The sequence below is a fragment of the Puntigrus tetrazona genome, chromosome 16 (genome assembly GCF_018831695.1).
Source record: "Puntigrus tetrazona isolate hp1 chromosome 16, ASM1883169v1, whole genome shotgun sequence".
Lineage (NCBI taxonomy): Eukaryota > Metazoa > Chordata > Actinopteri > Cypriniformes > Cyprinidae > Puntigrus > Puntigrus tetrazona.
In genome coordinates, this window is record NC_056714.1 from 14,881,114 (window position 1) to 14,903,912 (window position 22,799).

The following is a 22,799-nucleotide window of genomic DNA, read 5'->3' on the forward strand; positions in this document are numbered from 1 at the left end:
AAATGAAATACTAGACCCAGTGTCTATCATGATGTGCATGTCGGTACCTTCAACAATACCACTGATGTGTGCTGTACTAGTGTCCGTCATGCCTGCAACAGGAGAGAGCATCCATTCTCTGCATGTCTGGCATCTGTGGTTGTCAGCTGTTCTGTGTCATATGGTGCTGGTGGTGAAATAGCTGATGTGTGTCCCACCGCATCAGCTAAAGGAAGTTTCTGACGATAGCTGCGAAGATCTGGGTAGACATCAGACAAACCACTCTGTTGATCCAGGCTGTGCTGCTGAGGTCTGTAATGATGGTCTTGGTAGTTTTCAAAGGTGACACGTCTGTGATGAGGGCTTGACTGCGCCGATGTAATGACGAGTTGCTAGAAGCCATGGTGTCCTGCCGTCGCCCCCGCTGGTAATCCACGAGTGGTCAGTGGCAGTTGCAGTGGAGTATCTTGGAGAATAGCAATCCTCAAACCTGTCTCTGCGCTGTGGTGTGAAGTCCCCTCTGTCATTACGCTGGTATGTGTCATGCTGTTTTCCGTACCTGGTCTCTGCGGGTCAGCGGATGCTTGCTAGATAAACAACCGTATGGTGCACTCCATTCCGTGGCATATCTTGTTGGGCTATGACGACTTGGCGATGGGGCTTGATGAGATCGCCATGTTGATCATGCAGCTGAAGTTTTAGTGCTGAGACATCCTTACTTAGATCTTTGACTGTGTTTGTAAGGCCAACAACAGCTTGCTTCAATAAGAGAGTGTCAGTGTCAGAAATAACATTCACTGTCTGTGCCCTTGAATCCTCTCTGATCGTAAATGAAACTGGCTGTACCAATTTGGCTGCTTTACATGCCCGCTCAGCTTGGGTGGCAACTTGGAAGGCGTCTTTGAACGTTTTCACCCCCCTCTCGTGACATTTAATCTGGAGTTCTTGATCTAAACCTGACAGAAATCGTGACAGTCTCATGTATTCAGATGCGTTTTGTTCAAAATCAGGAAAAGCTTCTTTGACCAGTCTACATATGTCTGCTGCATACACTTCCATTGGTTCATTAGGTAATTTAAGACCTGAATTTGGAAATGTTTCAAATGATACAATAAGGTCCTTCTGGCCAAACGCCTCTTGCGGTTCTTTTTCGCTGCTTTGAATGAGTGCTCAATTTCAGATGGAAAATTGTCCCAAACAATGAACAGTTCAAGTGGTAGTCTAGTAGGTAACTCTGCTGCTAACACTGCATCCAAATCAACGCCGCTATCTTTATAGCGAGCCTCTTGAATCACCTCATAACGACGAGCCCACAGCTGAAATGACTCGAAATGCCGTCGTTGCGAAATGGCGGCGGTAATGGGATGTCTTTCGGGTATTTTGCGCGCGGCGCGAGGTATGAGCACTGTTCTCCTGCAGCACTTGAGCTTCCTCATCTGACATCTCTTACGTTATTAACGGCACACCAAACTTCACGGAATCCCGCTGGTATCACGTAGATGCAGACACTGCGCTCGTGCAAGGCGCCGGCGAAAACAAAATAAAGTGTATATGTATATATATGTAAAAATATCGAATATCCACAAAACACCGCTGCCACCAGTGTAACGCTTTGCTTGTGCGTTTGTGGGTGTTTTGGGGCTTTATCTAATTGTTTATATAAATAAAACTATCGAATACGGACGAGCTCTTTTTCTCCACTTTATTTTTCTAATCACCGCTCAGCGGTCTTCCCCCCCCGTCAGAATAAAAGTCCTTATAACAACAGACAATTTAAGTAGGGAGGGTATTTCTAACACAAAATAAAATAGTTTTTTTTCCATCCCGTAAATTACTGAAACCACACATGGAAACACGCGGTACACCCAAGTCTGTGACAGAGATGTCCAGTCCTGTTCTTATACACTGCGCGTGTTTTTCGAGAATGCGGTTCTGAGTCCTTCAAATACACAGGTGTGCGAAGGTGGCTGTCTGGCCCAACCGTAGTAATTCTGCTGCTGTGTGAGCCTTGAGTTCTGATCACGAATATTAAACCACTATACAGACCACTCGTTGTATTTTTTTGTTTTTTTTTTTTTTTTTTTAAATCTCAGCTGTTCCGTCAGGCTGTTATGACGTCACGTTTAGAACGTCTCGACTAGGCTTGGAACTTTCTCATTTTGTGGGTTTAAGTTTCGGAGTGTAGGTTGATAGTGATTGCTTTCTGACTTTTATTGAGATACAAGTATTGTTATAATGACATTACTTTCACGAATCAAAAATTGATTCAGAAAAAGTGTGTACAAGAACCATGTGTTCTTGTCAAACACACTTCTTACAACACGGCGGAGAACCATTCTCCTCATCGGCTTGATGAGGCGCCTGTTGTTGCTGGTGGCATTGATGGTGGAAAGGAGGCAGAAAGAGAGGAGAAAAAGAGTTTCTGGAGGTGGTTAGCTCTCCGTTTTCCTCATCAGAGAGCCTCTAAATACGATCTGGCTAAAGCTGAAAAGAAGTACCAGGCAGAAGCTGGATCATATCAGACGATTACAGATGGTACAATCACATCAGCGTGTCATGTTTTGAATTTAGGCTGACTTTTTCATTTCTAGAACTTCTGTTCTTCTTGTTCTTCTTCCTTTTTTTTTTTAAACGACAAATGGCTTTTCCCAAAACAAGAACCATTCTAATTTGAATATATGGTATCTTACTGATTTATTCGATTTGATTCACATAGCTCCAGCTTCCAAAGTCCACCCTGTTGCTGCTAAGAAACAGCTGGAGCAGGATGCCCTGGCAAAGGTAAGAATTATAAATCAATGAGAATTTCAAAATGTTATTATGAATTCTAAATACTGTAAATGATGATCAATAAGTTGTGTTTTTACATGAACTCCCCCCCAAAAAATTCAGTTTTGTTTAGTTTTTTTTACACAAGACTCAACTAATTTCTAAAGTTAATGGAACATAAAGTTAATTGTACTTATTATTATTTTATTATTATATACAGTGTATATATTTATATATATATATTTACAGTGAAATAAAATATTTATGAAATTGTATTTGATACTAACTGCATATATATATATTTTTTTTATAAGGCCACATCCGCGACCATTACAAGATTGGCGAAAAACTGGGTCAAAGCGGATTTGGCTTCGTCTATAAAGGACTCGGCGCGAGGATGGACTTAAGGTTTCGATTGATTTTACTTACTTAACTTTGCACACCTCTTCAGAATTAATGGCTAGACCGATAAGACCTCTGTGCACATGCTTATTTTTATCTCTTTTTGTTCTGTTTTGTTGATCAGGTGGCAGTAAAATTTTCTGTGAAGTCACCAAAGATGTCTTATATCAGAGTGGTGAGTATAAGCTGCGCTTTCTTTATTACTGCTTCTCAGTCACTGTTTTCAGTTTAACATCTTTTAATAGTATTAATCACAGACTATAAATACGTTTTCGGCAGGCAAACTGTTCTGATTTGTGAACCAAGTCATTGTTTGGGAAACCATCTCCATCTAAGCATATTTCCTTTCCTCCAGCCTGGTCATCCCGAAGCCATCCCGATGGAGATAGCTCTGACTCTCACGGCCAATAAAAGCCCCAGACCTCCCGAGATCATAAAACTTCTGGACTGGGAGGACAACGAAGACCACTATACCATGGTCATGGAGCGGCCCATGCCCTGCGTGGATTTAAAGACTTTTGTTAAGCTCCACGGAGAGCGCCTCGATGAGGTCACCGCCAAAAAGATCATGTGGCAGGTCATCGAAGCCGCTAACAGCTGTATCAAGCGTGGAGTCTTTCACGGGACATAAAATTGGAAAACCTCCTGGTAAACCCAGACAACATGGAGGTGAAATTAATTGACTTTGGTTGTGGTGCGTATAAATGCAGAGATATGGCTATAAAGTCTTCAGTGGTATGTATGGCTTTGTTCATTATCTCACAGAATTACATCCTGTATAAATGAGTCAACATGATGTGTAAATGTATTGAAGGAATGAAATCTCTTTCCTCCAGGCACAAAACTGTACTGTCCACCAGAGGTCACCGTGAAAGGCAGATACCATGCGAAGCCTACAACAGTGTGGTCGCTAGGAATCCTCCTGTTCTTGATGGCCTGTGGGTATTATCCCACAGAATACGACCTCCATCTGATCAGTAAGAGGAGCTGGACCAGACCTGGCCTGTCACAAGGTAAGATCTTCATCAAAGAAGAACGAAACCACTCAAAAAGACCGGTAGCTTGAAAGAGAGCAGGTGTAAAGAATAAGCTAATAAATCAAACGTGTCTCGTCTTTTTGGACAGAATGCTGCCAGATCATAGCTTCGTGTTTGCAGTCTGATCCAAAGCGGAGGATCAATCTGGAGAAGATGCTTCTCCATGATTGGTTTAAGGTACTAAGTCTAAGATTAATTAATTGTTTGGTTGTTTGCCAAATTAAATTTGTAATGTCTTTAGGCTGTTAATGCTGATTTTTTAAAGCAGGTCGTGGAGTAATACATGAAGAACTGTCACAACAGCTGTCACATATGTGGCTTTCCTGTCCCTCCATCCACGCCTTGGCGCTCGACTTGGACCAGCAATACTTTACAATAATATTTAAAGATACTTAGTTAAAGATATACTACTATTCTTATTCAATACTTAAGATAGTTCAGTGTAGAAGTTACATAAGATAAATGTAGATATAAGATAAGATATAAGTGTATAAGATAGATAAGTGTATTAGAGAAGTTCTGTCTGTGTATAAGATATGTGTACATGTTTATGAATATATTTAATAAAATTATTGAATTCATAATAAAAAAATACTAAAGTCTATAATTGAGTATTTGAGGTCACTGAGTCATATCAGAGAATGTGTTGAGTAGATGGACATCTGCATACCTTCTATGGGTCCTACAGTTATGGAGTTTGTATCTTCCCCACTCCTTAGAGTTTCAGAAAAATCCAAAATAAAAAAAATTTGTTTACATAACATATGTAATTATTATGTATCGATAAATATACACATGCAGAATGTATTTAGAGAATATTTTATTTTTTAATTATACTTGTATTTACTTCTATATTTATATTTATATAATTAATACTATTAACAAATATATTTAATACATATAAATTACATATTTTTCTAAATATATACATGAAAGTGTGTGTATTTGTATTTATATATACATAACAAATATACACAGCACACACATGTAAGCAATATTTTGGATACTAAACTTTTGACAGCAGTAAAGCAATTCAACAAATCCAAATTTAAAACACAGCTTCAAAATTCATGAAACTAAACACGTTTCTTCCAAATGACTTCTTCTTCTTTATATGGACATGGTTTCAATACTGCCCTCTAACGCTCAAGACTTTTGTCGGTGTTCATTTTTACACCATGTTGTGGCTCTCATTTGTCTTTTCACGACATTATTTACATACAGTCAGTGTCTTGTTTTATATTCATTAGGGTCAGGGTTGATTTTGCCAGTTTCACTCAAAATGGTGCGAAACATAATTTCAGTTGAATAAAATTAAGTGCAATAAGTAAAGGTCTATGAATATGGCTCTGACAATATCACAAAAATAAAGGATAATGCTTGTGGGAGCTATAAAAAAAATATTTTCATACCCTCAGAAAACCAGTACAACCATCAGAGAAGAGAAGATGGATCCAAAAGTTTGCCTATCAAAGAAACGTAACGTGGTAAAACTATGTGGTAGACTAAATAACTCTTTATACTTGCATTTTCACTCGTGAATGCTTATTTTTTAATCTGTCAAAAAACTCGTCCTTTCGCCGCGGAATACAGCCAACCCTATCAAATATCATTAGACATCCGCCACGTTCACTGTCACTTTCTATCGGGATTGACGACCGAATTTACTTACAGCCAGGTGTGAGTCCCGAAATGTTCCGTTCACACAGCATTTCATCCTCTCGAATGCAGTCTGGAAGAACCAGAGACCGAACGAGCCAGTAATAATGTAACGCTTTGCTTGTGCGTTTGTGAGTGTTTTCGGGCTTTATCTAAATGTTTACATAAATAAAACCATCGAATACGGACAAGCTCTTTTTCTCCACTTTATTTTTCTATTCACCGCTCACGCTCTTTTCCCCGTCAGAACAAAAGTCCTTATAACAACAGGCAATTTAACATGAGGAGGGAGGGTATTTCTAACACAAAATAAAATCGTTTTTTTTCTTACACTACTTCCCTTTCCGAAAAGAAACGTCCTCGTTACTCGAAGAACACAACAAAATCACACATTAGTAAGAACGTAATTTCAAGCACAAAAAAATTTCAGGTAGGAAAAACCACAATCCCAAAGTTTCAACAAAAGCAAACTTTAGCAAAATGCATATAACAATAACATATTTTTTCATTAGCCCATTGTGTTTACTACCATACCCTCAGAACCATATACTCAGGAATGTAATAGCAAATGGGAAGAAAGACAAAGGTATAAATGAAGACATTATAATTCCCTATATCTTATTGGCGGATTCACAGAACGTCCTGACCTTGTTGTCATTCACTCTACTGGTTTTCTGTCTAAATATTGACTGCAACCGTATTGAATGCAGAACGCAATCGGCTGAGTATAGGATGTGCATATTCATTTGGGGTTCCTAGAGTAGCTCTTTTCAGAAATGCCTCAGTTCGCTTGTAGTTTCTTTTTTTAGCACTGAATACGGAGGTCTCTTATTACTTGATACCCATTCAGCAACAACACTTAGGACAGGGTCAGCTGTCTTAGCCTGCTGTATATCTTCATTTCCCATACCCAAGCATGTAATGCTGGAATCGGTAGAGAGAGCAGAATTTGAAGGTTCAGCCCCAGAACATGTATCAGAAGCAGCAGGCTGCGCAGAAGTAGCATGCGGTTCAGTGATCTCAGCTTGTGTTGAAATGGACACTAAATGGACAGTCTTGTTCGAAGAGGTAGTAGAAGTCTCCCTACTCTCCTTGTTAGGTCTGCGAGACATGGCATCTGCGTTGGCATGTTTATGGCCATGCCGGTACTCAATAGTCCAGTCATAGAGTTGAATCTCTAGAGCCCACCTTGCTCTGCGACCTGTTGGATCGCCATCCAGAACCATTCTCCTAAGACTGAGCAAGGGTTTATGGTCTGTGATGATCCGAAAAGAGTGGCCCATGAGGTACTGACGGAAATGGCAATGGACCAAACGATAGCCCACAACTCCCTGTCATAGGTGGACCATCGTTTCAAGACATGACTACCATATGCGATGACCCTTTCTTTGCTGTCAGCCTTTAGCTGAGATAAAACACATCCAATGGCTGTATTGGAAGCATCTGTAAAAGTAAAAACTCTTTTGAAAAGTCTGGATAAGAAAGAACTGGAGCATGTGTAAGTGCATGTCGTAGGGAATTGAATGCGTCCTGTTCTGTCTCAGTCCAAACAAACAACTTCCCTTTCTGAGTTAGCGTGCAGTGGCTCTGAAATTTGAGCAAAGCAGTGAATGAAACGTCTGTAATAGGAACATAAACCTAAGAAGGCTCCAACTTCCGTGAGGACTTTCTGACGTAGGCCAATCCTTGACTTTCTCAATATCCTTCCCATCTGGTTGAAGACCCGCAGATGATACAACATGGCCCAGAAATGTCACTTGTGGTTGAGCAAAAGAACATTTAGTTGGTTTTAGCTTCAGGTTTGCTGCTCTCAGACGCTGGAAAACCCTCTCAAGTGCTGCCTGTGCTCACTGAAATTCTTGCTATAGACCAGTGGTTCCCAACCTTTTTAACTCACAGCCCACACAACCAAACACATATGTTTCCATGCCCACTGCAAAAAAAAAAAAAAAAAAAAAAAAAAAAATTTAAATGTATGCAGCAAAAATATGTTACATAGCCTAAATCAAGTGGGTTGTTTTTAAACCAATCAACGACCTGGAATAGTGAACGCATAGTAACAGTTTATTATTATTTTTTTGTTATTTAATTAATTATGATATTTAATTATTACTACACATTTTTACGTACATTAGCAATATTATTATTTCTATTGATAATAGCTGGCGGCCCCCCTGCAATACCGTTGCGGCCCACAGGTTGAAAACCACTGCTATAGACAATGATATCGTCTAAATATACAAGACATGTTTTCCAGGACAGGCCCCGCAGCACTACTTGCATCAAGTGTTGAAAAGTGGGCGGCGATTGACAAGGCCCATCGGCATCACTGTAAACTGATACAATAAACGCACCCCGTGGTGAAAGCCGTTTTGGTTTATCTGCGTCATGAAGTTGCACTTGCCAATATCCAGATGAAAGATCCATAGTTCTGAATATAGATGAACCTCTTAGTGCATCCAAAGTGTCATCTGTTCTAGGCAATGGATGGGCATCTTTAATGGGGACAGAATTAAGGCCCCTATAATCTACACAAAACGCCAGGAGCCATCTTTCTTTTGCACCGTAACTATAGGCGCAGCCCAAGGGCTATGACTGGCTTCCACAATGCCTTTTGCCACCATGTCATCCACATGTGTCTGAATCTCCTCCTGAATCTGAGGGGAAGTGCGATAAGCATGTTTCTGTATGGGATTTGCATTGTCAGAATTGATTTTGTGCAGGACTATGTTTGTTCTACCAAAGTCTGTAGGGCTTTCACTAAAGACGTCATAAAACTCATGTAACAGTGAATGCAATTTGTTCACCTGAGAATCAGAGAGATCCGCACTTTGAGCTTTGCATTGAGGTGACTCCTGTGTAGATGGGGCAGACACATTACACACAACATCAAGAGTGCTCAAGAACATCATTTGAGTTGACTGGAGTGAACTCCCCCAATTGCATACCTGGTTGCAGTACAAAAGGGCTGTTAGTTGGATTCATGAGTCGCACTACAGTTTGACCACTTTTAGCAAATGTAAGGGTGCGTGCAACTGCAATACCATCTAACTTAAATATATATGGCTCAAACAACCCACAGTATCCATCTGCTAAACCTGCATTAACAGCAGATGGGACAAGTTGTGCTGTACAGTGCATCTCACAATTGGCTGGAATGGTAGTTGTCACAGTAATCTGAGCTGTACAGTGTACAGGTTGAGATTTGCTTAACAGCGGCAAAGTTTGGTCATAAAGGCAACGTGTACATTTACTCACATTCAAGACTGCTTGGTGTTTCGAAGAAAATCCCAACCAAGTATTATACCCTGATTCACATTTCTGATGACGTGCACGTCATGTTGTAATGTCAGTGTACCTAATCTGAGGTTAACAGTCACCAGTTCCCAGACTAAATCTAAATTCTGACCAGTTACAGATTTTGACAGAATGAAAGTACTCTTCAGTGGTCTTTTACGCAATGAAGGACGTACGGGTAGTTTCGTTAATAAATGAAATACTAGACCCAGTGTCTATCATGATGTGCATGTCGGTACCTTCAACAATACCACTGATGTGTGCTGTACTAGTGTCCGTCATGCCTGCAACAGGAGAGCATCCATTCTCTGCATGTCTGGCATCTGTGGTTGTCAGCTGTTCTGTGTCATATGGTGCTGGTGGTGAAATAGCTGATGTGTGTCCCACCGCATCAGCTAAAGGAAGTTTCCCTGACGATAGCTGCGAAGATCTGGGTAGACATCAGACAAACCACTCTGTTGATCCAGGCTGTGCTGCTGAGGTCTGTAATGATGGTCTTGGTAGTTTTCAAAGGTGACACGTCTGTGATGAGGGCTTGGACTGCGTCAATGTAATGACGAGTTGCTAGAAGCCATGGTGTCCTGCCGTCGTCCCGTTGGTAATCCACGTAGTGGTCAGTGGCAGTTGCAGTGGAGTATCTTGGAGAATAGCAATCCTCAAACCTGTCTCTGCGCTGTGGTGTGAAGTCCCCTCTGTCATTACGCTGGTATGTGTCATGCTGTTTTCCGTACCTGGTCTCTGCGGGTCAGCGGGATGCTTGCTAGATAAACAACCGTATGGTGCACTCCATTCCGTGGCATATCTTGTTGGGCTATGACGACTTGGCGATGGGGCTTGATGAGATCGGCCATGTTGATCATGCAGCTGAAGTTTTAGTGCTGAGACATCCTTACTTAGATCTTTGACTGTGTTTGTAAGGCCAACAACAGCTTGCTTCAATAAGAGAGTGTCAGTGTCAGAAATAACATTCACTGTCTGTGCCCTTGAATCCTCTCTGATCGTAAATGAAACTGGCTGTACCAATTTGGCTGCTTTACATGCCCGTTCAGCTTGGGTGGCAACTTGGAAGGCGTCTTTGAACGTTTTCACCCCCCTCTCGTGACATTTAATCTGGAGTTCTTGATCTAAACCTGACAGAAATCGTGACAGTCTCATGTATTCAGATGCGTTTTGTTCAAAATCAGGAAAAGCTTCTTTGACCAGTCTACATATGTCTGCTGCATACACTTCCATTGGTTCATTAGGTAATTTAAGACCTGAATTTGGAAATGTTTCAAATGATACAATAAGGTCCTTCTGGCCAAACGCCTCTTGCGGTTCTTTGAATGAGTGCTCATTCGCTGCTTTGAATGAGTGCTCAATTTCAGATGGAAAATTGTCCCAAACAATGAACAGTTCAAGTGGTAGTCTAGTAGGTAACTCTGCTGCTAACACTGCATCCAAATCAACGCCGCTATCTTTATAGCGAGCCTCTTGAATCACCTCATAACGACGAGCCCACAGCTGAAATGACTCGAAATGCCGTCGTTGCGAAATGGCGGCGGTAATGGGATGTCTTTCGGGGTATTTTGTGCGCGGCCGCGAGGTATGAGCACTGTTCTCCTGCAGCACTTGAGCTTCCTCATCTGACATCTCTTACGTTATTAACGGCACACCAAACTTCACGGAATCCCGCTGGTATCACGTAGATGCAGACACTGCGCTCGTGCAAGGCGCCGGCGAAAACAAAATAAAGTGTATATGTATATATATGTAAAAATATCGAATATCCGTCAAAACACCGCTGCCACCAGTGTAACGCTTTGCTTGTGCGTTTGTGGGTGTTTTGGGGGCTTTATCTAATTGTTTATATAAATAAAACTATCGAATACGGACGAGCTCTTTTTCTCCACTTTATTTTTCTATGCACCGCTCAGCGCTCTTTCCCCCCCGTCAGAATAAAAGTCCTTATAACAACAGACAATTTAAGTAGGGAGGGACCACTCGTTGTATTTTTTTAAATATGTTTTTTTTTTTTTTTTTTTTTTTTTTTTAATCTCAGCTGTTCCGTCAGGCTGTTATGACGTCACGTTTAGAACGTCTCGACTAGGCTTGGAACTTTCTCATTTTGTGGGTTTAAGTTTCGGAGTGTAGGTTGATAGTGATTGCTTTCTGGCTTTTATTGAGATACAAACAAGTATTGTTATAATGACATTACTTTCACGAATCAAAAAATTGATTCAGAAAAAGTGTGTACAAGAACCATGTGTTCTTGTCAAACACACTTCTTACAACACGGCGGAGAACCATTCTCCTCATCGGCTTGATGAGGCGCCTGTTGTTGCTGGTGGCATTGATGGTGGAAAGGAGGCAGAAAGAGAGGAGAAAAAGAGTTTCTGGAGGTGGTTAGCTCTCCGTTTTCCTCATCAGAGAGCCTCTAAATACGATCTGGCTAAAGCTGAAAAGAAGTACCAGGCAGAAGCTGGATCATATCAGACGATTACAGATGGTACAATCACATCAGCGTGTCATGTTTTGAATTTAGGCTGACTTTTTCATTTCTAGAACTTCTGTTCTTCTTGTTCTTCTTCCTTTTTTTTTTTTTAAACGACAAATGGCTTTCCCAAAACAAGAACCATTCTAATTTGAATATATGGTATCTTACTGATTTATTCGATTTGATTCACATAGCTCCAGCTTCCAAAGTCCACCCTGTTGCTGCTAAGAAACAGCTGGAGCAGGATGCCCTGGCAAAGGTAAGAATTATAAATCAATGAGAATTTCAAAATGTTATTATGAATTCTAAATACTGTAAATGATGATCAATAAGTTGTGTTTTTACATGAACTCCCCCAAAAATTCAGTTTTGTTTAGTTTTTTTACACAAGACTCAACTAATTTCTAAAGTTAATGGAACATAAAGTTAATTGTACTTATTATTATTTTATTATTATATACAGTGTATATATTTATATATATATATTTACAGTGAAATAAAATATTTATGAAATTGTATTTGATACTAACTGCATATATATTTTTTTTTTTTTATAAGGCCACATCCATGACCATTACAAGATTGGCGAAAAACTGGGTCAAGGCGGATTTGGCTTCGTCTATAAAGGACTCGCGCGAGGATGGACTTAAGGTTTCGATTGATTTTACTTACTTAACTTTGCACACCTCTTCAGAATTAATGGCTAGACCGATAAGACCTCTGTGCACATGCTTATTTTTATCTCTTTTTGTTCTGTTTTGTTGATCAGGTGGCAGTAAAATTTTCTGTGAAGTCACCAAAGATGTCTTATATCAGAGTGGTGAGTATAAGCTGCGCTTTCTTTATTACTGCTTCTCAGTCACTGTTTTCAGTTTAACATCTTTTAATAGTATTAATCACAGACTATAAATACGTTTTTGGCAGGCAAACTGTTCTGATTTGTGAACCAAGTCATTGTTTGGGAAACCATCTCCATCTAAGCATATTTCCTTTCCTCCAGCCTGGTCATCCCGAAGCCATCCCGATGGAGATAGCTCTGACTCTCACGGCCAATAAAAGCCCCAGACCTCCCGAGATCATAAAACTTCTGGACTGGGAGGACAACGAAGACCACTATACCATGGTCATGGAGCGGCCCATGCCCTGCGTGGATTTAAAGACTTTTGTTAAGCTCCACGGAGAGCGTCTCGATGAGGTCACCGCCAAAAGATCATGTGGCAGGTCATCGAAGCCGCTAACAGCTGTATCAAGCGTGGAGTCTTTCACCGGGACATAAAATTGGAAAACCTCCTGGTAAACCCAGACAACATGGAGGTGAAATTAATTGACTTTTGGTTGTGGTGCAAATGCAGAGATATGGCTATAAAGTCTTCAGTGGTATGTATGGCTTTGTTCATTATCTCACAGAATTACATCCTGTATAAATGAGTCAACATGATGTGTAAATGTATTGAAGGAATGAAATCTCTTTCCTCCAGGCACAAAACTGTACTGTCCACCAGAGGTCACCGTGAAAGGCAGATACCATGCGAAGCCTACAACAGTGTGGTCGCTAGGAATCCTCCTGTTCTTGATGGCCTGTGGGTATTATCCCACAGAATACGACCTCCATCTGATCAGTAAGAGGAGCTGGACCAGACCTGGCCTGTCACAAGGTAAGATCTTCATCAAAGAAGAACGAAACCACTCAAAAAGACCGGTAGCTTGAAAGAGAGCAGGTGTAAAGAATAAGCTAATAAATCAAACGTGTCTCGTCTTTTTGGACAGAATGCTGCCAGATCATAGCTTCGTGTTTGCAGTCTGATCAAAGCGGAGGATCAATCTGGAGAAGATGCTTCTCCATGATTGGTTTAAGGTACTAAGTCTAAGATTAATTAATTGTTTGGTTGTTTGCCAAATTAAATTTGTAATGTCTTTAGGCTGTTAATGCTGATTTTTTAAAGCAGGTCGTGGAGTAATACATGAAGAACTGTCACAACAGCTGTCACATATGTGGCTTTCCTGTCCCTCCATCCACGCCTTGGCGCTCGACTTGGACCAGCAATACTTTACAATAATATTTAAAGATACTTAGTTAAAGATATACTACTATTCTTATTCAATACTTAAGATAGTTCAGTGTAGAAGTTACATAAGATAAATGTAGATATAAGATAAGATATAAGTGTATAAGATAGATAAGTGTATTAGAGAACTTCTGTCTGTGTATAAGATATGTGTACATGTTTATGAATATATTTAATAAAATTATTGAATTCATATAAAAAAAAATACTAAAGTCTATAACTGAGTATTTGAGGTCACTGAGTCATATCAGAGAATGTGTTGAGTAGATGGACATCTGCATACCTTCTATGGGTCCTACAGTTATGGAGTTTGTATCTTCCCCACTCCTTAGAGTTTCAGAAAAATCCAAAATAAAAAAATTGTTTACATAATAATTTACATTTGTTTAATAACATAATAATTATTATGTATCGATAAATATACACATGCAGAATGTATTTAGAGAATATTTTATTTTTAATTATATTTGTATTTACTTCTATATTTATATTTATATAATTAATACTATTAACAAATATATTTAATACATATAAATTACATATTTTTCTAAATATATACATGAAAGTGTGTGTATTTGTATTTATATATACATAACAAATATACACAGCACACACATGTAAGCAATATTTTGGATACTAAACTTTTGACAGCAGTAAAGCAATTCAACAAATCCGAAATTTAAAACACAGCTTCAAAATTCATGAAACTAAACACGTTTCTTCCAAATGACTTCTTCTTTATATGGACATGGTTTGAGACATTTTATGTTTTTGCATGCAGTATATATACTTGTTAGTTAAAATGGGTCAAACCAGAAAAACATATTTAAAAATTGTATCTACAAAATGAAATTTATTTTCTCCAGCAAAGTCTAGAGTTGACCTTTAAAGTTTGGTAAAGATCTGACTGATCTGCTGTAGTTTATCAAAAATTTCTTTTTTGAGCTTGTCGATCAATAAAATCAAATGTACCATTTTTCAGGGTTAAAGCTAGAATTCAAGAGTTATTAGCTAAAAAGTTGTTAAATGTCCTTTATAAGAATTCTGTCTTGGTGTGAGAATATATCTATTTTTGTATAATTATGACATTTGGATTTTATGTTGTATCATTTATAATCTATGAATAATCTTTATTATTATAATTCAAAAACCTCTTAGTAAGCTATACATGGTGCATATTTTCAGAAGTTGCGTATAGTAAATTCACTCGTAAATTGGATAAATTCAAACAATCATTCTTTCTGAAAAAAACTCTGATATACTATTAATGCCCTCTGTTCTTTCTTTTTACATTTTCATCAGTTTTTGCTTAAAGTTGTTAATTATATCCCATTTTTACTTCATTCTCAAAATCATTGACAAAATACAAAACAGTTAACATTACCCTGCACTTGCAGCAAAAAAGTGCACCAACTGCATTTATTTAATTTCAAATCTGCCCTTTATTGTTATATGGAGAGATTATTTTCAAATAAACAACTCCAATTGTTAAAAAACAAAAGAAAGGAAGAAACACATATTCACATATTCAACAAAGACCATGTCACAATCTCATTCCCAATGCTTCTAACAGGTCCAGGGGTCTGGAAACATGTGCCTCGTGAAAAAATTTTGTGTACCGAGGATTGCATGCATGCAGGATGTGGATGCGGAGATGATGTGAAACTTATCAGTAAAAAGTATCAGTAAAATATCATATCAGTAAGGAAGATTCATACACACACACACACACACACATATTCCCCTTCTCCCCTCATTTCCCCCTCATCATCATTCGCTGGTCATGTGTTGGCTTTTGTTCAGAGAAATGCAACTCTAATCACTCTTTTCAGGCTTCTTTCCATCCTTTTCATGATACTCGAGGAAGAAGTCGTTGCAGGCGACAGTGAGGGCACCAACGAGGATGACGAACTCCGTGAAGTCCACCTCACCGTCGTTGTTTGAATCCAGGTCTCCCATAACTTTATCTACGGCATCCTTATCCTGTGCATTCTGTGGAGCAAAAGAGACGCAGGTAAAGTTATTCAATGACATTCACCAAGAAATCAAAACTCGGTTTTCTCCTTACCCCAAGGTAGTTGCCCAGTTCCTGCGTTAGCATCTCTTTGAGTTCCTGCCTGCTAAGAGTATATTTGTCTCCCTCGTTTCCAGAGTACTTGTGGAATGTCTGGATCATCAGCTGCATGGCGCTCTCCAGAGTGGAGGCATTCTCTGAGTTGAGAATATTAGACATTCTGGAAAGAAAGAGTTATTGGTCACTGTAGCGAACGCCTGTATTTAGGCTCTATTTATAAATGCACTCAAGGATGCACAAAAGGTTTCTTTAGGGAGAGTATTTCTGGCTCTTTTTCAAAATATTTAAAAGACATATTTTCTTCTTTCACAACAGTAAAAACAGCAGTTATATATTCTCCGCGCAACGTGCTTTGACCCCCCTCCTTCGCTCTCCGGATCATCCTACAAAGGGCTTAACTTAACTACAGAAGGGAAATGTGACTCGCCTGATAAGAGTGAAATCCTAAACTGGAGAAAACACTCCGAACCTGGGGAGGAAGTTACCCGGCCAAGTGTAATCCGAGCCAATCTCAGTGCCCACAACTCACTACACACACACACACACACACATTTAACCAAGCACTGCCCTTGGTTAAGCTTAGTCCTTTCCTGATGGATGATCTGATAAACATATTGGGTTGTGTTGGCAAAAATAACCTCAGCAGATAAGAAAAACCTCTTAAGATACTATACAGAGATGAGCCACTAGCCGCACAAAACTTGAGGTAGAGAGCCACTTTAAGGAATCACGTCCTATAGCAGATTATTAAATGAAACTTTTCTTTAGCGTGTGGTCTGACCAAGCATATCATGTCCAGACGCTCATTAGAAACATCTCTAAAATTACAATTACAGTCTGTTCTTCAATCCGTCTGTTTCTTCCCCTTACCTTGTTGTTAGAAGGTTGTTGCTCTTCTGTTCCTTGAGGAGAGATGAATGCTGGTGAAGACGGGAGACGATGAGCAGCATCTTATATACCTACATGGTCCTCCTCCCATCATACCTTACACTCCTCCCTTCTTCCATCCATCATTTGTCTCTGCCTACCTTTTTCCCACCTCTTGCCCTCTCTGTTTACACATTCACAATGTAAGGAAAAATACTAAAAGTGTTATATAAAGGTGTAAATGCGATGATGATCGTCGTAATTAAAAGAGAGAAAGTTCTCTGCGTTAGAGGGTAACTTGAGAAAATGAAAACAATACACATAATTGATGTTTTGTTTTATTGATCAACACTCTGTTAGCTAAGTTTGTGAATCATGAATATATATATATATATATATATATATATATATATATAAACATTGTGGTTGTTAAAATGTTTACTAATGTGTGTTTATGCATAATGTGTGTATCTCAACAAAATTTGAATGTATTAATTTTCTTTAAAAAAATCATTTACAATGAACTGCATTGTGTCAATAAATATCATTGGTCATGTTTTCAAGCTACAGCGTGACATTTGTGTATATAAACATGCTCTGAAGACGTGGACTTACCTGAAAGAAGAGCTTTTGAGTAAATAGATATGTTTGATCCTAAAGGTTATTTATATGTACTGGTGCTTGTCACATTAAACTTTTAGAGACGTGATAGGTCAGCACCCCGAACTAAATGATTTATCCTCAGTAATTGATGACTTACACACAAACATCGCTATAAACATCGGCTGAGCTCTAAAAAGGCTCCTTTACCAGCAGTTATGCTTTAAAATATGATTTATACATATAAATATATATTTAAAAGGTATACTAATTTCTGTATTATTTACATTATGTGATAAAGAATATACAATGAGATGACAATATACTCTTAGAGATTGGTCAAGGTTCTTGATGGTGTAATTCTATCTATATCTATCCAACACATTTATATATAAGTATATAAGTCTATATATTTGCAGTTCATTTCTTAATGCACTTTTCTACAATTATAAGCATAATGGCACATAAGCCATAAGATGAAATGGGGTCAGGTGCCTGAGGACTGATTATGTTACAGGCCAAACAAGGTTACATGGTACACATGTAGTTACTAACAACCCAAGGGTCTTTAGAGGTGCTGATAATCTCTCAGGTGTGTGTGTGTGTGTGTTGGGTGAGCATCTGACTACAAGTGGTCCTGTCACACCTGATACTGCTGCACAGGTGTTAATTCATCATTAAGCAAAAGGTGTCCATACACATATGCCAGCCAAGGTTTGGGACTGAAAACACACACACACACACACACACACACACACAAATGACCAAACACACAAAATGTGCACACATAAAAACATGTAGGACACAGGCTGTACCCAGGACACCACAATCTTTAGCTTGTATTAAACGTTTACAAATTTTGGTCATTATTTCCATATTTTAATTGAAAGGTCATACAAAAACATTTTCCAGTTGTGATCATTTCACTTTGTTTTTTTAAAATGCACAAATCTGATGTGACATTGACTCTGTTTTTAGTATATTTGATGGCTTTCATTCATCAGTCATGCCTTGTTTTAAACACTAATCAAGCATATTTTGTTCCCTGTAAAACGATCAAATCATATATGAAAACACAGGAGCTGAGAAATGAAAAGCAAACGCTCATGCAACAAAAATGACTTGATTTAGCACTTGCACATGGCCACAGGTCAGACATTGTTTTATAAATTCATAAATGTAAACAGATTTATAATTTGTTATATTAGAGACTTGAATGGTTTTTTGAGATCACTGCATATTTTATATTCCACTGGAGACCCAAGGCTAGCTGTCGCAAAAGAAAGTCGCAAGCGCTAAGGAGTTGTGTTTTGTTATGTATGCAAATCTAGGATCATTTTACCCTATTTGTTAATACAGCGTGTTTTGGCCAAAATAACGGTTTGACATTAATAAAAGCAAGCCACTTTTTAATAAGTAGAAAGAATTGTGACAACTAGCCTCAGTCGCTCATTACTGGTTCAAGACTCCAGCATTCCAAATGATTGACGGTGTCATCAATGCATTTTGGGCTTCTTATGGTCCACCGGCCGCGCTGCTCTGTGCTTTCTGCTCACTCAGTGAGTTGGCCAGGTAGCCCACCAGCGTCAGGTACTCCTGGAAACTGACCTTCCCATCCTGGTTGTCATCCAGGCCTTTCATCATGTCCTTCACTGCTGAAGAACTGTCAGTGTCCTGAGAGAGACAGAGAGAGTGTGAAATCCTCAACTATTAAGCACTGTCCAATCATGCTTAGTCCTAAAAACACAGACAGCCATTGAAGCCAATGTTTTTTTTTTGCTGTGTTGTGCAACGTGCTATACATTATTTAAATTGCTTTTACTTTGAATTAATTTAGCTAATTCGTTTATAATTATTATGCAAGCAGCACTTATGACCTCATATTAATTGAGAGATTATAAAATATTTGTACTTTTAATTTAATTGTCACATGAAAGAACCACTTAAATTAAACCAAAAACTGATTTAATAATTTTTTAACAAACATACTCACTCATGCATAGGCCTACATTAAACCGAAAATCTTGTAGTCTATGGACATGTTATGTGTCAACTAAAAGCAAAATGAGAGATTTGTTACTTACGCTCAGGATGTTTCCCAGCTGACTTTGGACTAACTTTTGGAAGTTCTTTCCACCCAGGTTCTCTTTTCCCGTGCAGAAGACAGGAACTGCATGACAACTGTTTTAATGGCACCCTCCATATTTGTAACTGTAAGGAAGAGAAGAACATACATTATAAACAAGGATTTGTTTTACATAACGTCACATTATGTAATAATATTGACAAACCAAGGAATTGAGCTGTTTTGAGCCAGCAGTTGTGTGTTTAAATGTTAAATCCAACCTTCTGAGTAGTAACCCAACCGCTGGGTCAAAACAAACCAATTGCTGGGTTTGTCCATTTTTTTTTCAGCTCTAGGTTGCATTAAACCCAGCATTTTTTAAAGTCTTGTAAAATGTACGCCGATAATCTGTTTTGAACATCGTTTTTTAACAGCGGAAGGTCATTTCCAGAGAGCACTAAATACATTTAATAAATAATTTGATGTAGCTATGTTAAGCCTAGCCTTAAAAACAATGTGTTACAGTAAAGTCTAATCCATTTTCCAGGGTTTTGGGAATGAGGCCTATTCCAGTGTCTGGGGCCAAAGACAGATAAACACATGACAATATAATAGAATAGAATAGAATTTAAGATAACTATTTAATATAATTATGGATGTTTGCCATGAATGTCCTCTGATAGTCTTTTACTGTAGTTCATATACAGTATAGGAATTAATTTTTGGTATCGATGAAGGGGTTATGTGGTACCTGAGATAAAAAGATCAGAAAACACTACATTATCTATTTTTAGGATGGAGTCTTAATGTTGGTAAGTGACATTTTAGCAGCGGGATGACTAAAGAAAGGGCAGGCACTGGAAAATGAGTGACCCGAGGAGAGGGATGATGCTAGAATAATTAAGGAGCGTGAAGAAGGGAGGAGGGAGAGAGGAGCAGAGGAGGAGTGTGTGGAGCTGGAGAGTGTATACCACAAGACAATGGAACCTGTGATCTTTAACGGACATTCGATCCACTCGGGCCACAGGCTCACATTACCGCTGGGGTTGCCTGCTACATGTCTGTTACACTCTCTCTCTCATCCAACAACACACAAACACAAAAGCCCGTACACACTCTTTGAAGGATGCCCACTCACACAGACCTTTCCTCTTGGATGAATACCCCTTTTTACCTTCTCTGCTGACACACAAAGTAAAGCAATAAAGTGTAACCTACCGCATTTCATATTCTTGTACTGTAGATCCTATCTCATATTTGACACTTACAAATAATTAATGATCTAATTTGGGTTTCCTTCCAGTGACATTTAACAAGCTCATCCATAACAAACACAAGGTACAGTACAACACAAACGAAGGCCCCAATTCCACATCAATACATACACACTGAAAAGAAAAAGGTGTAGGATTTACTTCAAACTTTTTTCATTTATATTTTGCAGGTAAATTTGACAAATAATAACAATAATTAAATGTTCTAAGTACAACTGAAATAGTATTTTCTGGTACGTGTACTCTTTGTAATGATCTAATAATCTTTGAATTGTGTACAGAATAAAAAATAAATAAACAATGCTATTTATTTATTTTTTATATATTTGCTTTATTATTTTTTTTACAACGAAGACCAAATACAAAACATTTATGAATGACTGGTATTGAATTTCTAATTTGTATAATACAAATAAAAATAACAATTATAAATAAAGGAAGATTAGATTTAACAATTGTATTAAATTGTTAGTGTTTTTAAAGGTTATCCCAACATAAACATCAAAGGTCATCTTAATATAAACATTACAATGCATAAATGATATTTATTGCGCATCTCTAGTGTATCTAGGAATCGGATTTTGCTGCCTGTCCGAACATGGCCTTCATTTTCCCTTGAGATTAGCTGCATCACTCACATGCATGAACAAAATTAATGTGATTTTAATGCGCGTGTGACGTATGGGTAATTCTATAGGCCAGCCCTTTCAGGTAAATCTTCCATCTGACAGACGTCACACCTGAATACTTACACTGCACCACTAACACTAGTACACTACACCACCGCTCTGCCGTCCTTCCCAATTACTGATGGCCCTCTATTAACCTAATTAGAGAAAGAGAGAGAAGCCTGAGCAGGGCTTGGGTGAAAATTACCGGAGGAAGACCTGCTGGAATTCACTGATAATCATGGTTATTAATCCTCTCTCTTATAAGCAACCCGTGTGGATTTGCATTACTGTAGTTGTGGCTGTGAAAAGACAGGTTTAATTTGTATGTAGTCGTGTGTTTCGCTGTGAAAGGCTCGTGTTTGCTGCAGAGAGAGGTGTCTGCGTCTTAAAAATGTTGTCGTTGTACTAAATGAGATGCGCTCATTAGGCGATACGTAAGCTCAGACTTGGTCGGTCTAAGGCAGAAGCATTAGACGGGCTGATTGATTGGTGCTCCTAGTGATTAGTCCCGAGGGACCCAAACAAACTGTCATGTAATGAGATGCTGCGCAATTCAGAAGTCAACAAACCCCATGAACCTTTACAATACATGCCAGCTGCCAAATGAAAACGAACACTAAAAACAGGCAGAAAAGGCATTGCAAGGTAATGCCACAAAATGCTAAATACAAGAAATTCAAGCGCTGGAGAGCAATTAGCTAAAAGTAGCGACAATGCTAGCTCATTTTGTTACATTTTTAGCAGCATTAAGATCTGACTATTTAATAGGCCTAATAGGCTTTTACAATAATTAGTTAGTTTAGCCAAAAAGTAGCAGTGTGACACGACTATATATAGAGCTGAAGGAAAAACACCCTTTCAACTAAATATCATTGGAATTGATTTGTCAAAATGCTCCCTTCTGTTATTTATAATGCTGAAAAATGCAATTCATTTTAGTGCATCAGTTCATTCTAAATAGTCTCGTAGTGTTAAAAGTCTGAATCTTTACTGTAAACTGTCGTAAACCGTTCTTTCTCTTACACGACAACATTTTCAAATAAAACACTTTTTTTAATGAAATCACATCTTATCAGTTTTCTTTAATGAGCTGCATTCTACTCCTGCTCCTCTAGGTGTCCCTCCAGACTACATTGGTCTGCCCTTATCTCACGATGTTACTGAAAAATGTCAAACCTGCAACCATCACCGGATGAAAATGTAAAGAATGAGGTTGAGAAAGGGGCTAAAAGAACAAGGCTTTGTTCACATTTCTCGCGTTCAGCTCTCACCTAAACTGTTGCACTTGTGCAGACAGGTGCTTCGCGGCTCTTGTTTCTTTAAGACGTTCTTGTTCCCACAACACCATACCTAAGTTACAGCTCCTACAGTTAAACTCGCTGCCCCTATTATCTGTATATATAGCAGTAAATTACTCTTTCTATGAATAAAATGGAGCGAATGGCGAAAGCGTGACTCATTTCAAACAACATGAGGTTGAGTAAATGATGACGCAATTTAATTTTGGGAGTGGACTGTGCCTTTAAAAGCAGTTTTTCATTATTTTCTATTTATTACATGTAT

The 22,799-nt window shown here is 38.6% G+C and overlaps 2 protein-coding genes and 1 pseudogene across 2 annotated transcripts; 1 reads left to right on the forward strand and 2 right to left on the reverse strand.

The window, feature by feature from the left end:
• The first annotated feature begins 1,326 nt into the window (after positions 1-1,326).
• Positions 1,327-4,527, forward strand: LOC122360839 (annotated as a pseudogene).
• Positions 4,528-15,107: 10,580 nt separating this feature from the next.
• On the reverse strand, positions 15,108-17,934 carry s100t (S100 calcium binding protein T). The gene is made up of 3 exons (XM_043261772.1): positions 16,630-17,934; positions 15,754-15,919; positions 15,108-15,677 (listed from the first exon to the last, which is right to left on the reverse strand). The coding sequence occupies exons 1-3, from the start codon at positions 16,707-16,709 to the stop codon at positions 15,501-15,503; spliced, it is 423 nt and encodes a 140-aa protein (XP_043117707.1). The 5' UTR covers positions 16,710-17,934; the 3' UTR covers positions 15,108-15,500.
• A 149-nt stretch (positions 17,935-18,083) lies between these two features.
• Positions 18,084-19,434, reverse strand: si:ch211-105c13.3 (uncharacterized protein LOC325758 homolog). The gene is given in 3 exon segments (XM_043261773.1): positions 18,084-18,900; positions 19,311-19,381; positions 19,384-19,434. Coding segments are annotated over 3 exon segments (276 nt in total). The 5' UTR covers positions 19,430-19,434; the 3' UTR covers positions 18,084-18,741.
• Between the last annotated feature and the right edge of the window lie 3,365 nt (positions 19,435-22,799).